This window comes from Podarcis liolepis (genome assembly GCF_965112155.1).
Source record: "Podarcis liolepis genome assembly, chromosome: 6".
NCBI classification, from domain to species: Eukaryota; Metazoa; Chordata; class Lepidosauria; order Squamata; family Lacertidae; genus Podarcis; species Podarcis liolepis.
The window spans coordinates 9,742,446-9,765,181 of NC_139559.1; the positions used below are offsets into that span (position 1 = coordinate 9,742,446).

The following is a 22,736-nucleotide window of genomic DNA, read 5'->3' on the forward strand; positions in this document are numbered from 1 at the left end:
ATTCTCCACCTTGGGCCTGGGGGCGGGCCCCAGACTCCACCTCAGCACACAAGGCTCCAAGGAGGCCTCGGGACATCGCTGCTGTTCTTCTGCCAGTGAGTCTTGGGGAGGACCGCCCCCCCTGCAAGCCCATTCTCCACCTTGGGCCTGGGGGTGGCCCCCATACTCACCACCGCCACAACCCTAAGGACACTGCTGCCGCGGCAGCAAATGTTTAAATGTTTTATATTTTTTAAAGTGTTTTTAAAGTGTTTTTACTTATTTGTTGTATCACCAGAAACGGTGGTTTTTATCCATGTATTTTTATTTTGCTTTGTTTTATTTCGGGTTGGGATGGTTGTTGAGTGGGGTGGGGATTGGTTTTGTTTTGGGGTAACTGTTTCTTTGTTTGTTTGTTTGCTTTTATATTTTGTAAATGGAGGCGAATATGAGGCCTGGGATTCCTACTGTGGAGGGGCGAGGGAGGTATGGCGGTGGGGGCAGATGTCATAGGCGAAGGGGATCGAGATACGGATATGCTCGTACCCCTTCCAATCTGCGCCCCATCCCGAGAGACGAGGGTAGGGTGAGCAAGGATTACTCACCTCCGTCACTGGTGTTGTGCAATGCCAGGTCTATAGGCAACAAAACTGCCACCCTGCGAGATTTCATCATCTCGCAGGGGGTCGACCTGGCTTGTGTGACGGAGACCTGGGTGCGCGAAGGGGATACTGTTACCTTACGAGAGATGGCGCCCCCGGGTTTTTCCGTCCTCCACCAGTCACGGACTGTGGGCCGGGGGGGAGGGGTGGCACTATTAATCCGGGAAGATTGTTCTTTCAGGGCTCTACCACCGCCATCGATCCCCGGCATTGAATGTGTTGGCCTAGTGTGGGGCTCCGAGGTGAGCTTGGCTGTCTGGCTGGTGTACCGGCCACCTAGCGCACCAGCAGCCACCCTGTCAGGCCTGCTGGAGGCGGTGGCCGGCTGGGCCTTGGAGTTCCCTAACCTATTGGTATTGGGGGACTTCAACATCCATGCCGATGCCACTCCCTCCTCACAGGCTCTGGACCTGGTGTCTTCCATGGCGACACTAGGGCTCTCCCAGTTTGTTTCGGGCGCCACACATCAAGCAGGCCACACGCTGGATCTGATCTTTGGCGTCGGTATAGATGTGATCATGTTTCCTTCGATGAAGGTGCCATGGTCTGATCACTACGCTCTGAAAGCCAGGATTGACGTTCCACCCCCACCCTGCTTAGGTGGTGAGCCGATTTGGGCTCGCCCGCGGAGGCTGATGGACCCTGATAGATTCCGTCAAGCCTTGCGGGACCTTTCTCCCCCTGGCGACTCATTGACTGAGCTTGTTGAGGGCTGGAATACCCAGCTCCTGGCAGCCATCAATGAGATCGCACCTAAGCGCCCTCTGCGACCCCGCAGAAACCGGGCTCCCTGGTTTACTGAGGAGCTCCGGAAAATGAAGCGGGACCTCAGACGGCTAGAGCGAGTATGGCGGGGTGCCCGTGACGGAGCCTCAAGAACATCTTATAGGGTTTTTATGAAAACCTACGAGATGGCAGTGAAGGCTGCTAAGAAGTCCTACTTCTCGGCCTCCATTGCATCCGCTAGCTCTCGCCCGGCACAATTATTTAGTATAATTCGGTCTTTAACGTCCCTCGAAGGACAGCCAAATTTAAATAACAATTCGACACATAGCTGTGAGGCATTTGCGAGCTTTTTTGCGGAGAAGGTCCTGTCGCTCCGCCATGACCTCCCTGCCAATTTGGATACAATAAAGGAACTGGAGGCCCCTCGACTGTCCTCGGGTCCAGTATTGGACCACTTTGACCGGATATCCCCAGCCGATGTGGACAGACTCCTCCGAGCTGGAAAGCCCACCACTTGTCCTCTCGACCCGTGCCCGTCTTGGCTGATTAGAGCGTGTCCAGACGAGGTGCGGGCCCCCCTGGGGGATATCATCAATTTGTCCCTTGGCACCGGGACATTCCCAGGGGAACTGAAGGAGGCAGTGGTGCGTCCGCTCTTAAAGAAAACATCATTAGATCCCTTAGATCTATCCAATTACCGCCCAGTTTCGAATCTTCCATTCCTGGGTAAGGTGATTGAGAGAGCGGTTGCTGAACAGCTTGGTAGGTTTCTGGATGAAACATCGGCTCTGGATCCATTCCAGTCCGGCTTCCGCGCTGGTCATGGGACCGAGACGGCTCTGGTCGCCCTAACAGATGATCTTCGTAGACAGCTGGATCGAGGCGGGTCGGGGCTGCTGATTCTTCTAGATCTGTCAGCAGCTTTCGACATGGTTGATCACGAACTTCTGGACCACCGCCTCGCCGACGTGGGGATCCAGGGCACAGTCCTTCAATGGCTGCGCTCGTTTCTCTCTGGTCGGGGACAGAGGGTGGCACTTGGGGGGGAACTGTCATCCCGCCACTCCTTGGTGTGTGGAGTGCCTCAGGGTGCGATTCTCTCCCCGATGCTTTTTAACATCTTTATGCGCCCCCTCGCCCAGCTTGTCCGGAGTTTTGGGCTGGGCTGCCATCAGTATGCTGATGACACCCAACTCTATCTGTTGATGGATGGCCATCCTGACTCGGCCCCAGACACACTGATCAGATGCTTGGAAGCTGTGGCTGGATGGTTACGTGGGAGCCGGTTGAAGTTAAATCCTTCGAAGACAGAGGTCCTCTGGCTGGGACGGGATGATATGGGATTGAGGGGGCAACTCCCATCTCTTGCGGGGGTGCAATTAGTGCCAGCACCGTCCGTTAAGAGCTTGGGTGTAATCTTCGATACCTCCCTTTCCATGGAGGCGCAGATTGCAGCTATAACAAAGGCGGCATTTTTTCATCTCCGCCAAGCTAAGCAGTTGGCTCCTTACCTCTCTCGCCCTGACCTAGCCACTGTGATCCACGCGACGGTCACCTCCAGACTGGATTATTGTAACTCGCTCTACGTGGGGCTGCCCTTGAGACTGACCCAGAAACTCCAGCGGGTGCAGAATGCCGCAGCGAGACTCCTTACGGGGTCTTCGCTGCGGGATCACATTCATCCGGTGCTATACCAGCTGCACTGGCTCCCGGTGGAGTACAGGATCAGGTTTAAGGTGCTGGTTTTAACCTTCAAAGCCCTACACGGCCTAGGACCCTCGTATCTACGGGACCGCCTCTCCTGGTATGCCCCACAGAGGAACTTACGGTCCTCAAATAAAAACATCTTGAAGGTCCCAGGCCACAGAGAGGTTAGGCTGGCCTCAACTAGAGCCAGGGCTTTTCCGGCTGCGGCTCCAACCTGGTGGAACGCTCTGTCACAAGAGACAAGGGCCCTGCAGGACTTGACATCTTTCCGCAGGGCCTGCAAGACAGAGCTGTTCCACCAGGCCTTTGGTTAGGGCACAGCCTGACCCCCTCCTTTTGGCAATCTTTACAATGCTTTAGTTTATGGTTGCTACCAATTTTGATTTTAATTAATTCTTATGATGTTTTATAATGTGGCACTATTTTAGTGTTGTTAGCCGCCCTGAGCCCGGCTTCGGCTGGGGAGGGCGGGATATAAATAAAATTTATTATTATTATTATTATTCTGATGGTGTTTCCTGCTTGGCAGGGGGTTGGACTCGATGGCCCTTGTGGTCTCTTCCAACTCTATGATTCTATGATTCTATGAATACCAGTGGCTGGAAACCACAGGAGAGGAGCAACTCTGGTCCTGCTTGCAGGCTTCCCACAGGAAGTAAAGTTGACCCTCGGCCACCCCATGCTTGAGCCGTGCACCCAACTCAAACCCTGTTATGGTTCTATTATCTTCAACTTTTGTTAATGAACTGTTGAGCTGTTTGACAGTGGAATGGTCTCCCTTGGGAGGTTGTGGACTCCCCTTCTCTGGAGGTTTTTAAGCAGGGGCTGGATGGGCACCTGTCATGGACGCTTTAGCTGAGATTCCTGCAATTCAGGGTGGTTGGATGATCCTTGGGTTCCCTTCCAACTTTGCAATCCTATGATCCTATGATTTTATGACTAGATCAGCCTTTCTCAACCTGTGGGTCCCCATATGTTGTTGGACTACAACTCCCATCACCCCTAGCTAGCAAGGCCAGAGCTCAGGGATGATGGGAATTGTAGTCCAACAACATCTGGCGACCCACAGGTTGAGAACCGCTGGACTAGATGGACCACTGGTCTGATCCAATAGGCCCTTACACTGTTCTTTTGTTCCCAATGTATGAAAGACCCGTTTCCTCTTCCTGCTCAGTTCCTGCCTTGCCAAGTAAATACAGCTGCAACTGCAAGGATGTCACAACACCCTCGTCTCAAAACTTTCCAGAAGTTCCGCCAAAAAGATTCTCTGTCTGCATATCAAGTACTGATTGAATGCTTAACATTATCCACTTTTTTCTTTACTGTTCTTTCCCTCTGCTATTGAAAGTGTACAATTAACATATGTAAGGTCAAGCATCACTTATCAAAGTGCTATTGTTTGAGGGGAACTCTTGTCCGTCCTCCCCGCAATCTCCCCCTTTCTTGAGCTCAAAGCAGCATCAAAAAAATGGTGTGCTCTTTGAATTGAAGGCATCAGCCATGTGCGCATTTCAAGGCAATCTCTGGGTAAATGCTCTCAGTGAAATCCTTACACAGTGACCCAGGTGATGAGCATCGTTTCAGAACTGAAATAAGATAAATGAGATCCTCATCTGAAGTAAAAAGCTCACATCGCTATCATGGATGCCTGTCAAAGAAAAAGAAGCAATATATGCCTGCCATGCCCTTATTCTCCTTTCAATTATTTAGCATAATTACTCCCAACAGTGTTCAAATTGTCATTTCTCAGAATTCGAAAATGAAACGAGCAATTGCACAGTACTTCGAAAAATAAAAGGTAGTCATGTTGATCCAGAAGGGAAAAAAAGTCTGAAATCCACAGTTGGACAACGCCTTTATTAAGACCAACCAAAATGTTCCTACTGTGAAAGCACTGCCAGCCATTTTGTGGAAGTGTTGGGTTGTGTAATGCCTAACATTTAGAAGACATCTGAAGGCAGTCCTGTATAGGGAAGTTTTTAATGTTTGATGTCATATTGTGTTTCAATTTGTTGGAAGCTGCCCAGAGTGGCTGGGGTAACCCAGTCAGATGGGAGGCATCATCATCATCATCATCATCATCATCAATAGTGAGGCTGTGCTTCTGTGCTGAGAAGGGTATTCACAGAAAGGTAAAATGTTCAGCTTAATAATGTGGTAATTAAGGAGAAGTAGAAATTTAATCGGGACTCTATTCTGGTTGGACAAAAGGTTGGGAAGGGAAGTGGAAATATTGTTATGAGGTAGCTGGGGGTTTTTTTTGTATGCTGTACGAAAAAGCTCATGTTTTATATGAATTTTTCTCCCTCCATTGCATAATGTATTTATGTTCCTTTATCTGTTTATGTTCACGTTAGCTGCAACTTGCTTGGGGACTTTTCAGGCAACAAGTGACTAGTAAGTTTAACGAATACTAAAAACTATAAGTAAAATGTGAGTCAAGTTGGAATATAATGTAGTTAGCAGCTGGAAAAGTAAGAAAGGTCTAAAAAAAATAGAGGTTCATCACCAGAAAGCAGAAAGTAGCAAGGAGAAAGCTGCCAAGGGACCCAGAAGCTGAACTGAAGGATGCAAATTGATAAATATTAGCTTGATAAGGGGAATGGTTTAGAATAGCTACAGCTGGATGTATTCTCTGTTTAATTTTATAATGAATAACTTCTCAAACTGTGAAATTAGTCTGCCCCCATTTTTAAAATCATTTTATCAAAAGCTGCTGAAATTCTTCCCTTACTAAAACTTTTAAAGAACAGCATAGTTTTCTTTTTTTAAAAAAAAACCTGTGAGGCCTTATAATCCCCAAGTGCCACATTATGCTATCCAGTATAGGGGTCGTGTTGTGCCAGCTAAAATCTGAAAGATTAGATGGTTGTTTAGTGCAGGTGGCCAGAGAAAAAGAAAACACCCACTTGGTGGCAGCGGTGAGAAGAGGGAAAAGGAGGATTCCCACGCCTCCTTTCCCACCTGCAGCCCTGGCTCTCAGTCACAAAACAGTAAGAAGAAAAAAGTTTTGTTATGTGTACGAAGGGGAGGGAGTTCTTGGGTCAATTTAGTCGTATCGATTTGTATGCTTCCAGTGTGTGTGTGTGTGTTATGTTGTTGTCTTGTTCCCTCTTTTCCCCAGAATACACTTAGAGCATCATCATTGATTGTTGTTTAGTCGTGTCCGACTCTTCGTGACCCCCTGGACCAGAGCACGCCAGGCACTCCTGTCTTCCACTGCCTCCCGCAGTTTGGTCAAACTCATGCTGGTAGCTTCGAGAACACTGCCCAACCATCTCATCCTCTGTCATCCCCTTCTCCTTGTGCCTTCCATCTTTCTCAACATCAGGGTCTTTTCCAGGGAGTCTTCTCTTCTCATGAGGTGGCCAAAGTATTGGAGCCTCAGCTTCAGGATCTGTCCTTCCAGTGAGCACTCAGGGCTGATTTCCTTCAGGATGGAGAGGTTTGATCTTCTTGCAGTCCATGGGACTCTCAAGAGTCTCCTCCAGCACCATAATTCAAAAGCATCAATTCTTCGGCGATCAGCCTTCTTTATGGTCCAGCTCTCACTTCCATACATCACTACTGGGAAAATGATAGCATTGTCTCACACTAATTGTAACTGACCTGTAGGTAAGTCTCTGTGAACTGAAAAAAAGAGACGTTACGTGTACCTTTGTTGTCCATGGAAATATTTCGATAGAAACAATTTTTTAAAAAATTGATTTTGTCTGAATTCTTCATTGGTTCCCAAGGAAGACACCGGGGACACAAGGAAATATACATAAAAGCAATGATCCTATACATATGTACAATGATCCTATATACCACTGGGGGAGATCCTTTATTAGAGACAGAGACAAAGGTGGTCAGGCAACAGGTGTAAATTTTATGTTTGTAAAGTGGTCTAGTTTCTACAAACACTCACACAACTCTTTGTATCCTCCATCCAGGGGAGCCTTTATTCCTATGAAGCTAATTATAATCAGTTGCAAAATTTCCCAACAGCGAAAATATTTTCTCTTATCATTTTAAACTTCCCCATTATCACACAGAAGCAAATTCTATTTCACATCATGAAAAGCGTATTGGCTGAATTAATGGATCGGAGGGAAGGAAAATGAAAGTGAACTTAAAAAAATATTTAAATATACTTTTATAAAAAAACCCGAAGCCTTTTTGCTGGGGATAATTGGAGAGGAAATCAAAAAGGAAGATCAAACACTCTTTCAGTACGCGACAGTGGCTGCTAGAACTCTAATAGCGCAGAATTGGAAGACATAAAAAATCCCAACTATAAATGAGTGGCAATCCAAACTATTTGATTATTTAGAATTGGCAAAAATGACACAGAAAATAAGAAATCAAAAAGTTTAACAAAGAATGGAATAAATTTATGATATACATGGTAACAGAGGTAAAAAATCTAAAAATTACAGTAGGTATGACGTAACACTTGTGATGTAAAGAGTTTCTTAAGGAAAAGAAACTGCAGATAAAAAAATCATATAATATATTCTGAAATCGAGATGAAGGGAAGTCAATTAGTGTTGTGTGTTATTTAGTAAATGTAACCTAATTTGTTGATATCTTATGTTAGGAGATGTTTTTTCTTTTGTTTTCTTTATTATTATTTTTCTTTTTTTATGTATTTCTTTTTTGTGTGTATGTGTGATGTATGCTTTTTTCGTTTGTTTTAATGTCTGATGTAGCAAAACAAATTAAAATCAATAAAAAAAGTGGGGGAGATGGGGGGGAGCCATTCATAACCCCAAACCTTTTGAGCTGTAAATAATTATCGCCCTGTGAGTAACTCAGGTTCCTGGCACACAACCCAAAAAACCGTCACTGCATCCCACCAGAGCAACATTTCCCAAAAGCGAAAGAGAAACTCTTGAGGGAAGGTTTGTTTTGTACCGAAAGAGAAACCTGCCTGAATTCAATGGGAATCTGGGATTCAGAACTTGCTCTTACGTGTTTCTGAAGGCAAATGAATAGAAATAAATCAGAAGATACAATAGAAGCAGTTATATTGCAGAGTTATATTCACTGGAAAGTTTGAATTCAATAAGGCAGACTCCTAACAAGGAAGGATGCTAATGAGTTTGAGACTTTATGTATATGTCAGGCACCCAGTTTTAAATGCTGACAGGATGCAGCCCAAATCCTGAGAGCTGTGGTTTGTTAAGAGTGTTGTTGGGAGACACCCCTGTCCATCCTATTTCCCTCCCAAAGCTAAAATTCCCTGAGTGTAGGGTTTTTTTGGGGGGGAGGATTTGGGTCTCCTAACGCTCTCAGCACCCTTGGCCAACTAGAGCTCCCAGAAATCTTTGGAGAAAATCAAATTACAGGCAATGACTGATTTATGTGCGTCCAGTTGACACGGGACTATATACCTACGTGACCCAGAAGTGACCAGAAAAGGGAGTGGGGCTGGGGGTGGAACATGTGTGATGACCTGATTTGCAACCCCCACACAAATTGGTGGGTTGATTATAGTATCACAACTCCCATCATCCCTGACCACCAGTTAGCTAAGGATGATGGGAGTTGTAGTCCAACAACATCTGGGGACCCAAAGTTGAGAAAGCCTGCTCTAACCACCACACCTCTGAAGAGGATGTAATTTAGTCTCAAGGCGGCACACTTTCCTACAGTGTTTCAGAACGAGTGACTCTTGCAAATGTTATGGTGTTCTCAAATCAGAGACTACATATGAATTAAGCAGAATCTCAAGATAGTGGAGTATGTGTAAACACAGCTCATGCTCCTCGCCCCCGAAAACTATGTTATTTACAGGATTTAAAATGCTCCAAATACTCCTGGTATTGATTGTACGCTAGGCACACTGTGTCCTAGGAAGTGACATTTGAGAAAATATATTATCTTCTGAAGGTTACAATTGCCTTCAGCTGCAACCCCAGAGTCGGCCATGACTGGACCTAATGGTCAGGGGTCTCTTTACCTGGGTCGAACTATTGGTCAAACCAGGCATTGTCTACAGCGACTGTCATGGGACTGCCAAGGAATGCCTTTGAGTTGGGGTGAGGAGAAGAGTCATAGTGGGAACAGTCAGAAGGAGACAGAGAGGAAGTGACAGAAGGGGAAGAGGGAGAGAGCCAGGAGGTGGGAAGGCTCTCCGATGCTGAAGCAGAGGCCCAGCACCGCACAGGGAGCTCAGGAACAGACAGAGAACCTTTGTCTGTGCCTTCAGCACAGGAAAGGAGAAGGTTAAAGTGCAGGGATCAGAGACATCCCATGAAGCTCCCCCGCCTTTTCTGTTGGAGGAGAAGCAGGAGAAGACCACTCCCCGAATCTGAACTGGACGATTCGGATGCATGATTGTACTGTGCTGCTTGTACATATGTAAAATAAAGAACTGTAAATAACTCTCTGAGTGAGCAGAGGGTGCTTATTGCGAAGAGCATACACAAACCATCACAGCGACTTGCAATGGTTTCAGGCGTGGGTCTTCCCCAGACCTACTGGAGATGCCAGAGGCATTTGTGGCATTTCCCTCACAGCAGCGGCAGCCAACTGAGTGCCCTTACTCCGAGCTTTCGGCTTAAGGGAGGTGAAGTCCAGCACCTAGGAGTGGTTGGGGCAGAGGGATGGGTGCAAAGAAAATTCTTGGCTGCAGCAACAAAAGTGTAGTGTCCAGATCAAGAGAGGTAATAGCATTGCTCTATTCCTCCTTGGTCAGTCCACACCTGGAGTCCTGTGTCCAGCCCTGGGTGCTACAGTTTAAGAAGGATGTTGATGAGCTGGAATGTGTGCAGAGAAGGGCAGCCAATATAATCAAGGGTCTGGAAACCAAGCCTGATGAGGAATGGTTGAAGGAGTTGAGCATGTTTAGCCTGGAGATGACTGAGAGGTGATATGATAAAAGGTAAAGGGACCCCTGACCATTAAGTCCAGTCGCGGATGACTCTGGGGTTGCAGCGCTCATCTCACTTTATTGGCCGAGGGAGCTGGCGTACAGCTTCCGGGTCATGTGGCCAGCATGACTAAGCCACTTCTGGCGAACCAGAGCAGCGCACGGAAACGCCGTTTACCTTCCATCCGGAGCGGTACCTATTTATCTACTTGCACTTTGGCCAGGCTTTCGAACTGCTAGGTTGGCAGGAGCAGGGACCGAGCAACGGGAGCTCATCCCATCGCGGGGATTCGAACCGCCAACCTTCTGATCGGTAAACCCTAGGCTCTGTGGTTTTAGACCACAGTGCCACCCGCGTCCCTTGTTCCTTAATTAGAGAAGTGAAAAAGCATACCTAGGCTCTGTGTAGGGCTATTACCTGGAAGATGGCGTAAGCTTGCTTACTGCTGCTCCCAAGGGCACCAGGTGTATCCCTGCTGACTCCCCCCCCCTCCTGCTCCAGGTAAGTGGCAGTGATGCTGGTTCCAGGGCTACCCCTCCCTACCAGCAACATATAGAGAGCCCCACTTTGGCTGCCTCTGTGCCCTACAGGTCTATAGCTCCTGGGCAATGTCATATCTTAGGTTAGCAGTTATGCAGGAGTCCTCTGGGATTCTGATCTGTCAGAGATGCTGCTATTGTTAAGGGAACACAGTGTTTTGTTTTCCTTTTGGCTCGCCTGCTGCTTCCATTTATTGTTAAGGGAGATGGAAGCTCAGAGCACCTGCATTCCTAAAACAAAGCTGCCACGTGGATCACAAGGAGGAAATTGCAGGAGCTTATCATATATTTGCCATTTATCAAAATTGACTCCAGCAGAGCATTTTGACACTTCCCAGGGACTGGGCTTCTGAAGGCAATTGTAACCTTCAGAAGATAATATATTTTCTCAAATTTCGCTTCCTATGACACAGTGTGTCTAGCATACAATCAATACCAGGAGTATTTGGAGGCAATGAAATCCTGCAAATAACAGAGTTTGCAGGGGTGAGGCGCACAGGTTGTGTTTACACATACTCCACTATCTTGAGATTTCGGCTTAATTCATATGTAGTCTCTGATTTGAGAACACAATAACATTTGCAAGATTTTGATGGATTTGATTTTGTTGGACTACAATTCCCATCATCCTTAGCTAACTAGCGGTCAGAGATGATGGGAGTTGTGATACTATAACCACACCCCAAATCAGGTCATCACACGTGTTCCATCCCTGCCCCACAATCTTTTCCGGCCACTTCTGGGTCACGTAGGTATAGCCCCGTGTCAATTGTTGTTGTTGTTTAGTCGTTTCCGACTCTTCGTGACCCCATGGACAAGAGCACGCCAGGCACTTCTGTCTTTCATTGCTTCCTGCAGTTTGGTCAGACTCATGTTTGTAGCTTCGAGAACACTGTCCAACCATCTCGTCCTCTGTCGTCCCCTTCTCCTTGTGCCCTCCATCTTTCCCAACATCAGGGTCTTTTCCAGGGAGTCTTCTCTTCTCATGAGGTGACCAAAGTATTGGAGCCTCGGCTTCAGGATCTGTCCTTCCAGTGAGCACTCAGGGCTGATTTCCTTCAGAATGGATAGGTTTGATCTTCTTGCAGTCCATGGGACTCTCAAGAGTCTCCTCCAGCACCATAATTCAAAAGCATCAATTCTTTGGCAATCAGCCTTCTTTATGGTCCAGCTCTCACTTCCATACATCACTACTGGGAAAACCATGGCTTTAACTATACGGACCTTTGTTGGCAAGGTGATGTCTCTGCTTTTTAAGATGCTGTCTAGGTTTGCCATCACCTTTCTCCCAAGGAGCAGTCGTCTTTTAATTTCGTGACTGCTTTCACCATCTGCAGTGATCATGGAGCCCAAGAAAGTAAAATCTCTCACTGCCTCCATTTCTTCCCCTTCTATTTGCCAGGAGGTGATGTGCCCAGTGGCCATGATCTTCGTTTTTCTCATGTTGAGCTTCAGACCATATTTTGCGCTCTCCTTTTTCACCCTCATTAAAAGGTTCTTTAATTCCTCCTAACTTTCTGCAATTAAGGTTGTGTCATCTGCATATCTGAGGTTGTTGATATTACTTCCGGCGATCTTAATTCCTGCTTGGGATTCATCCAGCCCAGCCTTACGCATGATGAATTGTGCATATAAGTTAAATAAGCAGGGATACAATATACAGCCTTGCCGTACTCCTTTCCCAGTTTTGAACCAAACAGTTGTTCCATATCCAGTTCTAACTGTAGCTTCTTGTCCCACATAGAGATTTATCAGGAGACAGATGAGGTGATCAGGCACTCCCATTTCTTTAAGAACTTGCCATAGTTTACTGTGGTCGACACAGTCAAAGGCTTTTGCATAGTCAATGAAGCAGAAGTAGATGTCAATTAGGTAAAGGTAAAAGGACCCCTGACCATTAGGTCCAGTCATGATCGACTCTGGGGTTGCGGTGCTCATCTCGCTTTATTGACCGAAGGTCAGCTTCTGGGTCATGTGGCCAGCATGACTAAGCCGCTTCTGACAAACCAGAGCAGCACATGGAAACGCCGTTTACCTTCCCGCTGGAGTAGTACCTATTTATCAACTTGCACTTTGACGTGCTTTTGTACTGCTAGGTTGGCAGGAGCAGGGACCGAGCAATGGGAGCTCACCCTGTCACGGGGATTCGAACTGCCAACCTTCTGATCGGCAAATCCTGGGCTCTGTGGTTTAACCCACAGAGCCACCTGTGTCCCTTTTAGTTTGACCCAGGAGGACTCCACAAATCACTACAAGCTCCACAGGCGAATGGTGCCTCTGGGGCTAGCCAGGGTGTGCTGGTTGCCAGGAGCTGAGGCAGCCTCGGAATAAGCAAGCAAGTGGGTGTGGGAGCCCAGCCAGCCAGTCCACCAGCCCTTGCTGTTGTGAAAGGATGGGCAAGTGAGAGGCTGGTCAGGCAGGAAGGAAGGCGCTGCACTGGCCTTTTTTGTGCTTGCTATGTGCAAGGCCTTCTTGGCAGCTGAATGCCTGGTGTGGAAGGGGAGCCTTTCCACCATGCAGTCCTGGTAGTACCCATCGCCGCCACTGTTGTCTTCCAAGGTAAGGTGCTGGCCTCACGTCCGCCTTTGGCTAGTCTCTGTTGGGCCACTAAGGCTGAGGGCATCCTCTTCCCAGGCCCCTGTGGGGCAGTGTGAGGAAGCACCTTTCTCCAGGGCAGGGGTGCAGCTCAGATAGCAGGGGCGGCAGTTGCTGCTGCCTGGAGGACTCCCAAGGAGAGGGAGAGGAGGCTGAGGGAACACTCCACAAGGGAGCATGTTCGAAAAAGGATGAGTGGCTGCCAGCTCTGCAGGCAAGGGGTGTCATAGCTGGGCTCCTGAGCCCCACAGGGGTGCCGCAGAAAGATTGTAGTTGGTTAAGGGATTGTAGTTGGTTAACGGCCTCGGTCCAGTATATCTGAAGGAGCGTCTCCACCCCCATCACTCTACCTGGACACTGAGGTCCAGCACCGAGGGCCTTCTGGTGGTTCCCTCACTGCGAGAAGCCAAGTTATAGCGAACCAGACAAAGGGCCTTCTTGGTAGTGGCACCCGCCCTGTGGAACGCCCTCCCACCAGATGTCAAAGAGAACAACAACTATCAGACTTTTAGAATACATTCGAAAGCAGCCCTGTTTAGGGAAGCTTTTAATTATTGATTACGGGGTGAGCTCCCGTTGCTCGTTCCCTGCTCCTGCCAACCTAGCAGTTCGAGAGCACGTCAAAGTGCAAGTAGATAAATAGGTACCGCTCTGGCGGGAAGGTAAACAGTGGTTCTGTGCGCTGCTCTGGTTTGCCAGAAGTGGCTTAGTCATGCTGGCCACATGATCCAGAAGCTGTACGCCGGCTCCCTTGGCCAATAAAGCGAGATGAGCGCCGCAACCCCAGAGTCGGTCACAACTGGACCTAATGGTCAGGGGTCCCTTTACCTTTACCTATTACTGTATTTTAATATTGTGTTGGAAGCCACCCAGAGTGGCTGGGGTATAAATAATAAATTATTATTATTATTATTATATTATTATGGGCTCAAAAGGGTTGAAAACCTCTGCCTTAATGTCACAATGTGTCAGTGTCACACGTGAGAACCAATCACATACCCAACGCGGCATGACCAAGAATATTTGCAGTGAAAAGGAAGCGCCTATCATCTTCCTGGAACTCAATGGCTTAAAAACGATGTATTAATGGGCTGGTTGTGACTGGAAGACTGTCAGCCGTAATGGTATAATAACCCAGTCTGTCGTGTCTTACAGTGGCCCATGAATGCTTCCAATTTTGCATAATTTGTGCATCAGGTCACTGTGCCATTCATGTGAACGTAAGGTCTCCACCCATTCCATCAAGCAAGTTACCCAGTGAGAAATTAGTAGAGTACAAGGGCGGATTCAGAGAAGAAGAGAATATTCAGGATGAAACCAATCTAATTAAGGCAGCATTTCAAAATCAGGCTCTTTGTGTGATACAAGTATGTGTTTCGCATCAAAAACTGGGAGCGGGGAGTTGAACTGCCTGAAATTAAAGGCAGGGTGGACTGATGGACTTAAACCAGAAAGCCACACTTGTGAGTTGAAAACATTTGGCTTCACAGCATGTTGAGTTGTGCAGCAACTCAAACTATTTAAGTCAAACGTTGACTAACTTTCATGGCCCTGACTGCAAACATTACTTTGTCATTTGTAACCATATCTGGGCAGTGCCATGGATTATTCTTTATTTATTTTTTTTATAAAGTTCTGCATGCCGTGGCTCACAACATAAAAATATAAAAAGAGAAAACAAAATATATAATAAAAGCAAGAAAAAGAACAAAAACAAGCCCCCCTACAACCCCCCCCACATTTATTATTATTTTTATTATTATTATTAGGCCATAAAATGTTTAATCAGCCAAAGGTCTGGGTAAAGAGAAATGTTTTCGCCTGGTGCCTAAAGATATGCAATGAAGGCACCAGGCAAGCCTCCCTGGGGGGAGCATTCCACAAATGGGGAGCCACTGCAGAGAAGGCCCCGTTCTCGTGTTGCCACCCTCCGGAGCTCTCTTGGAAGAGACACACAAAGAAGGGCCTCACATGGTGACTTCTGGGTCCAGGATGATGTTGCTGTTGTACTGCTCCTTCTGTCTCAGAGTGGCACTTTGAATTGGTGTTTGATACACATGTCACAGACTGATTTCTAACCACAAGATCATTGATCCTGGCCCCCTGCAGGAAAGAGCTTTTTGTAGGTACCATCTCACCAGGAGACCTTTTCTGTGTTATACAGGAATTGGGCCTCCAGTGTTGTTTGGAACTCCCTCCTGCTACATATCAGACAGGCATCCTTTCCATTGCCCTTTCTGCACTAGTTGAAGACCTTCCTTATGACTGCACGTTCTCATCCAATAATAATAATAATAATAATAATAATAATAATAATAATAATAATAATAATTATTATTATTATTATTATTTATACCCCACCCATCTGGCTGGACTTCCCCAGCCACTCTGGGCAGCTTCCAACAAAATATTAAAATACAGTAATGCATCAAACATTAAAAGCTTCCCTAATCAGGGCTGCATTCAGATATCTTCTAAAGGTCTGGTAGTTGTTCTCTTTGACATCTGGTGGGAGGGCGTTCCACAGGGCAGGCGCCACTACCGAGAAGGCCCTCTGCCTGGTTCCCTGTAACTTGGCTTCTCGCAGGGAGGGAACTGCCAGAAAGCCCTCAGTGCTGGACCTCAGTGTCCGGGTAGAACGATGAGGGTGGAGACACTCCTTCAGATATACTGGACCGAGGCCATATTTGACTAGAAATCATTTTTGTATATGAGTGGCTTGTGGATATTTCACCCCTCCCATTGCAAGAATCTCCTGACAATGTTTTCAGAAAGGAGGGGTGGAATCAGCTCATCACTTCTTCCGCTCCAGCCTGACTCTGTTATAGTCTGAGTGTTATCTGTGTAGAGATAAGATGACTGCTTAAGCAACTGTAACACTCATGCAGTCCAGTAGTCTCCAGTAATCTTTAGTTTCTAGTTCATTTTAGTTTGCAGTAGCTGTAAAAGAATAAAGAAGTTATGCTTCAGAGCTGTTGTTTGTGTAGTTCATACTCTGCTGTGCTCTACTGACTTTGGCGCTCAGTTTGGTGCTCACAGCTCAAAGTTGTGAGTCCATTGCACTTAGACCTGCTTCCCTGCAGTGGAAGGTCTCTGGAAGTGCTTTCCCAGCTTGCCTGGCCCAGTCAGGGCTGAAGAGGTTGAGTCCAGTCGTTGGTGTTAAGTTGCGGGTGAACATATTGATTCTTCAAACAGCTCTTCTTTATTCAGAGGCTACAACAGAACTGAACTGAAGGGCTCAGTCAGCCTGCTTATATAGAGCTCCAGTACAACGTTACTGTAGCAACTTTCTAAAACTATCCAATCACTGAACGTCACTTTCGATCCTTCATTTGCATAACTATCTACAGTATCCATCCAATCACTGAACGTCACTTTCGATCCTTCATTTGCGTAACTATCTACAGTATCCCCCTGCTGGCCCAGGTGAGAACTTCAGTGCATAACAGTTGGCATCGGCTCAAAGGCGAAGCTGACATGGCTAAGGAGTAAACCCTATACAAAGCCGGAATGGAATCCCTAATGCGCCTTGTACGCCTCCTTCCGGCAACTCCTGCAGCCAAGCTCGTTCCAAATGTCTCGCTTTGCTTCCTTTAGACCACATCATTGAGCCTAAGAAGGGGGTCTTGTCAACTGGGCAGCCCAAGACTTCCATGCACACTGCGAAGGCTTGTGCCCCGGGGTGGTCACTCTGGGGTGGCTAACATGGCGTTATGACTTCACCCCTGGAAGCAGACTCCATTGTCTCTCGAGACAGACGAATGCCAACAACACAGCCCGTGCTAGTCCTCCCCCCCTTCAGATTCTAATGCCCTTTTTTATTTTGACAAAGTAATAATAATAAATAAATAAGAATAAAAATGTGCACCATGCCACTGAGACCATGCCATTGTAACTATCCAACCTCCCAAAAGTTCAACACCTCTTGCAATGGTTTGACCTATACATTTTTGCTAACTTTACCAGTGTCAAATGGCATTTGGCCTCTGTCATATTCTGAACACACATCTCTTTGCTGTGGTCTTGGCCGGTTAAGGTATTTTAGCGAGACTCACATCTTGTTTAATCTGCACTGCTTTTGCTTGGCATTGCTGTACTTGAGGAAAGATGATGGGTTCATCCACATTGCTGTTTGTGCTGCATTTCCACGCACAGATCTGGACTTTAAAGCTCCGTGTCTGAGTATCCCCCCCCCCCGTTTCTCCAGTGCTTTGCCCAAGAAAATCCACGTTTTATTGCCGAATTTGAGCAAATGACAATTCCTGTACCTGGAAAAGGTAAATGTAAAGGGGCCCCTGACCATTAGGTCCAGTCGCGGACGACTCTGGGGTTGTGGAGCTCATCTGGCTTTATTGGCCGAGGGAGCCGGTGTACAGCTTCCAGGTCATGTGGCCAGCATGACTAAGCCGCTTCTAGCGAACCACAGCAGCACACGGAAATGCTGTTTAGCAGCATGACTAAGCTGCTTCTGGCGAACCAGAGCAGCGCACGGAAACGCCGTTTACCAGCATGACTAAGCTGCTTCTGACAAACCAGAGCAGCGCACGGAAACGCCGTTTACCTTCCCGCTGGAGTAGTACCTATTTATCAACTTGCACTTTGATGTGCTTTCGAACTGCTAGGTTGGCAGGAGCAGGGACCGAGCAATGGGAGCTCACCCCGTCATGGGGATTCGAACTGCCGATTTTCTGATCGGCAAGTCCTAGGCTCTGTGATTTAACCCACAGCGCCACCTGCATCCCTGTACCTGGAAAGCACGGTGCAAAAGGAAGACTGGGTATAAACCTTAAAAGGTTTATAAAAACGATGGAGTTCCAAGCAGGTTGCTGCATTGTTATTCTAGCTGCAAGGAAGTTTTTTCTGTAGAAACAGCAACTGCAGCAAGAGGGTGACACAGTCTTTTAATGTATCGGTCAAATCATGCTTAGTTGTCCATGGCCATTTTAGTATGTGTGATGATGAGGTTGCTTAAACCGCTCTTAGCAAACCACACAAGTCCTGCTGTGTCTTCTCTTACAGGATACAAATCTGCAAATGAAAGCTCTCCCACGTAAGGTGCATAAATCCATACTTAAACGGAAACTTCAACCAATCCTACCAACCTTGCATATCTGAATTTACAGAAAGAAATTTAAGATGTGAGGAGCTGGATGGATGAAAAGTACAGGTATTGGACTATATGGGTCATTGGCCACATCCAGCAACGCTCTTTTTATGTTGTTATATAGTACAAAACCAACAAAGCCATCCCAGGTCTATGACCATGTAATAAAATGTGTATTGTGATTCATTGTGGGCTTTTTAAGGGTTTTTTAAAAATACTTTTCAAGTTTATACATTTCATTAGTTTTACAATCAATTTAACATTTCAAAATTTTACTTCCTTCCCCCTCTTTCTGTGGTTCCTTAATTTTTTTAAAAATATCTTCTGCATATCCAAATTCATTTAACTTTCTCATTTTATTATCTACTGTAAATATATACTCTTATGAAACAGCAAGTCATTACAACAATCCTGCCAATGTTTTTATCTGTTTGTAATTTATCTGTAACTATTCAATAAACCGGGACGCGGGTGGCGCTGTGGGTTAAACCACGGAACCTAGGACTTGCCGATCAGAAGGTCGGCGGTTCGAATCCCAGTGACGGGGTGAGCTCCTGTTGCTCGGTCCCTGCTCCTGCCAACCTAGCAGTTCGAAAGCACGTCAAGTGCAAGTAGATAAATAGGTACCGCTCCGGCGGGAAGGTAAATGGTGTTTCCGTGCATTGCTCTGGTTCGCCAGAAGCAGCTTAGTCATGCTGGCCACATGACCCGGAAGCTGTACGCCGGCTCCCTCGGCCAATAAAGCGAGATGAGCGCCACAACCCCAGAGTCGGTCACGACTGGACCTAATGGTCAGGGGTCCCTTTACCTTTTTATTCAATAAACCATTTTCATTCTTTTATAAAAAGTTTGTTATCTTGATTTCTTCTTCTTCTGGTAAGTTTTGCCATTTCTGCATATTCCATAAGTTTTTGTATCCATTCTTCCTTTACTGGGACTTCTGTTTCTTTCCACTTTGGGGCAAGTAGCATTCTTGCTGCTGTAGCAGCATACATAAATAAATTTCTATACAATTTAGGTAGTTCTGTCCCTATAATTCCCAAAAGAAAAGCTTCCGGGTTTTGTTTTTACAAAAGTTATTTTGAACATCTTTTTCAATTCATTGTATATCATTTCCCAGTAAGCTTTAACCTTACCACAAGACCACCACATATGATAAAAAGAACCTTCTTCCTCTTTACATTTCCAACACTTGTTTGATTTAGATATATACATGCTTGCCAGTTTACTTGGTGTTAGATACCAACGATATATTGTGATTCATTGTGTTGTGTTCAACCCATCAAGACTGTCCCATTTGCTTCCAACGAACCAACCATTTTATAACCCTTTTCACATTCATTTACCCTCTGCAAGGCACTGAGTGGCACGTTGGGCTGAGAAACGGTGAGATCTGCAAATTGTGCGAAATTTCTGCCTCATCCTTATGTGACCTGCAGCCATAGCAGAGCACCAAGCCTTGGAGAGAGGAGAGGGGACCCCTTTCCTTTGCCCTGCCATCACCCCCAGGGTGGCTGGGAAGGAAGGAGGGGGGGAGCTGGGCAGGCCTGCTGTGGCATTTGCCCTCCTAGGTGTCTGACATCATACTGGGTTCATAAGGAAAGGGTTAACTAATTGTAAAATGACTAACCAATAGGAACCCAAGGGGAGGCGTTAGAGTTAGAGTTGTTAAGAAGTCAGTCTGGAGTTAGAGAAGAGAGAGAGAGGATAAGTCTGTGGGTTGGGCTAGTCTGATGTGAGAGAGTGAGAGAATTTGTTAAGAGGAGCCATTCAAACAGTTGATATAATCAGTCAGAAGGTATTAGGAAGGTATAGACCGGTAAAGAAACTAAAGTTAAGAAACTGACAGGAATATTATCTGAGAAACCATAAACTTCTTAATGTTTATAAAATAAACTTGTTTATTTGGTTCAATTTTAACAACTGTCTGGACTCAGTGTTTTACCCAAGAGTGACGGGTTGGTGGCAGCAGGGAAGAGAGCACAGTGGTGGCACAGGGATCAACAGACCGTCAAACGTCCGGGGACCCTGTGTGATCACCACACCTGCAAGTTGGTCTGGGAGGATTTAGACAGGGGTGAGGAATCTCGAACCCGAGGGTCAGATTCAGCCCTCCAAGCCACATCCTTCACTGGAACCTCTGAGAAGCCCAAATCCCTCAAAAAACTGCCTATTTTTTGTCTAGCTGAAATGCATCCCTGAACTGCAATTACGCCTCTTGCTCACCTGAATGGAGAAGAGAGAGACATGTATAGATGCATTCACCCAATTGGACCAGCATCCACAGAGTCCTCTGTTGGAACAAACCCACTTCCTGACCCAATTAATAATAATAATAATAATAATAATAATAATAATAATAATAATAATAATTTATTTATACCCCGCCCATCTGGCTGGGCTTCCCCAGCCACTCTGGGCGGCTTCCAAAAGAATATTAAAATACTGTGATACATCAAACATTAAAAGCTTCCCTAAACAGGGCTGCCTTCAGATGTCTTCTAAAAGCCTGGTAGTTGTTGTTCTCTTTGACATCTGGTGGGAGGGCGTTCCACAGGGAGGGCGCCACTACCGAGAAGGCCCTCTGCCTGGTTCCCTGTAACTTGGCTTCTCGCAGTGAGGGAACCGCCAGAAGGCCCTCGGTGCTGGACTTCAGTGTCCGGGTAGAACGATGGGGGTGGAGACGCTCCTTTAGGTATACTGGACCGAGGCCGTTTAGGGCTTTAAAGGTCAGCACCAACACTTTTAATTGTACTCGGAAATGTACTGGGAGCCAATGTAGGTCTTTCAAGACCAGTGTTATATGGTCTTGGCGGCCGCTCCCAGTCACCAGTCTGGCTGCTGCATTCTGGATTAGTTGTAGTTTCCGGGTCACCTTCAAAGGTAGCCCCACATAGAACGCATTGCAGTAGTCCAAGCGGGAGATAACCAGAGCATGCACCACCCTGGCGAGGCAGTCCGCAGGCAGATAGGGTCTCAGCCTGCGTACCAGATGGAGCTGGTACACAGCTGCCCTGGACACGGATTTAACCTGTGCCTCCATGGACAGCTGTGAGTCCAAAATGACTCCCAGGCTGCGCACCTGGTCCTTCAGGGGCACAGTTACCCCATTCAGGACCAGGGAATCCTCCACACCTGCCCACCTCCTGTCCCCCAGAAACAGTACTTCTATCTTGTCAGGATTCAATCTCAATCTGTTAGCTGCCACACATCCTCCAACCGCCTCCAGACACTCACACAGGACCGTCACCGCCTTCACTGGTTCTGATTTGAAAGAGAGGTAGAGCTGGGTATCATCCGCATACTGATGAACACCCAGCCCAAACCCCCTGATGATCTCTCCCAGCGGCTGCATGTAGATGTTGAAAAGCATGGCGGAGAGGACAGAACCCTGAGGCACCCCACAAGTGAGAGCCCAGGGGTCTGAACACTCATCCCCCCCACCACTTTCTGAACACGGCCCAGGAGGAAGGAGCGGAACCACTGTATGACAGTGCCCCCAGCTCCCAGCCCCTCAAGACGGCCCAGAAGGATGTTATGGTCGATGGTATCAAACACCGCTGAGAGATCCAGCAGAACTAGGAAACATCTCTCACCTTTGTCCCTAGCCCGCCGGAGATCATCAACCAGTGCGACGAAGGCAGTTTCAGTCCCATGATGAGGCCTGAATCCCGACTGGAAGGGATCCAAATGGTCCGCTTCTTCCAGGCATGCCTGGAGTTGTTCAGCAACCACTCGCTCAATCACCTTGCCCAAGAATGGAAGATTTGAGACTGGGCGATAATTGGCCATCGTGGCCGCATCTAAAGATGTTTTTTTAAGAAGCGGTTTAATAACCGCCTCTTTCAGAGGGTCTGGGAAGGCTCCCTCACGGAGGGAAGCATTCACCACCCTACGAAGCCCATCGCCCAGTCCTTCCTGGCTAGCTTTTATAAGCCAGGATGGGTTATAAAAGGATCCAGGAGACAGGTGGTTGGCTTCACTCGTCCAAGCAGCCTGTCCACATCCTCAGAGGTAACAGATTGGAATTGATCCCATGCAACTTGACTAGACAGGTCTCTAGCACTCTCCCACCCCGGCCCTGCTCCCACGGTGGAGTCTACTTCTTCCCGAATCTGAGCGACTTTATCTGCAAAAAAACTTTGCAAAATCATTGCAGGAGATCATGTGGCCCGTACTGGGCCCCGATGTAGCAGGTGGTTCCGCTAAATTGCGGACCACCTGAAAAAGTCTCCTGCTGCTGTTTTCTGCAGATGCCATAGAGGCAGTGAAGAAAGTCTTCTTCGCCGTCGCTACCGCCACTTGATAGGCTCGACATGGAGCTCTAACCTGTGTCCGGTCAGCTTCAGAATGGGTCATCCGCCACCGGTGCTCTAGCCGTCTCAACGATTGTTTCATTGCCCTAAGATCCGTGGAAAACCACGGGGCTGTCCGGGCTCCATGCAATCGGAGAGGGCGCTTCGGAGCCAAACAATTAATAGCCCTGGTTAACTCCACATTCCAGCGGGCCACCAGGGAATCAGCTGAAAGGCCATCAACATGGCCTGGAAACCATTTGGATCCA

The 22,736-nt window shown here is 47.1% G+C and overlaps 1 protein-coding gene across 1 annotated transcript in view; it reads left to right on the forward strand.

Moving 5' to 3' along the window:
- The first annotated feature begins 365 nt into the window (after positions 1–365).
- The window catches only part of LOC310708795 (uncharacterized protein), a 236,043-nt gene continuing 213,672 nt past the window's right edge, over positions 366–22,736 (forward strand). Inside the window, exon 1 of the mRNA XM_083507618.1 lies at positions 366–1,575. Coding sequence (XP_083363744.1) covers positions 416–1,575 — 1,160 coding nt within the window. The 5' untranslated portion in view covers positions 366–415. The remainder of the gene's footprint in view (positions 1,576–22,736) is intronic.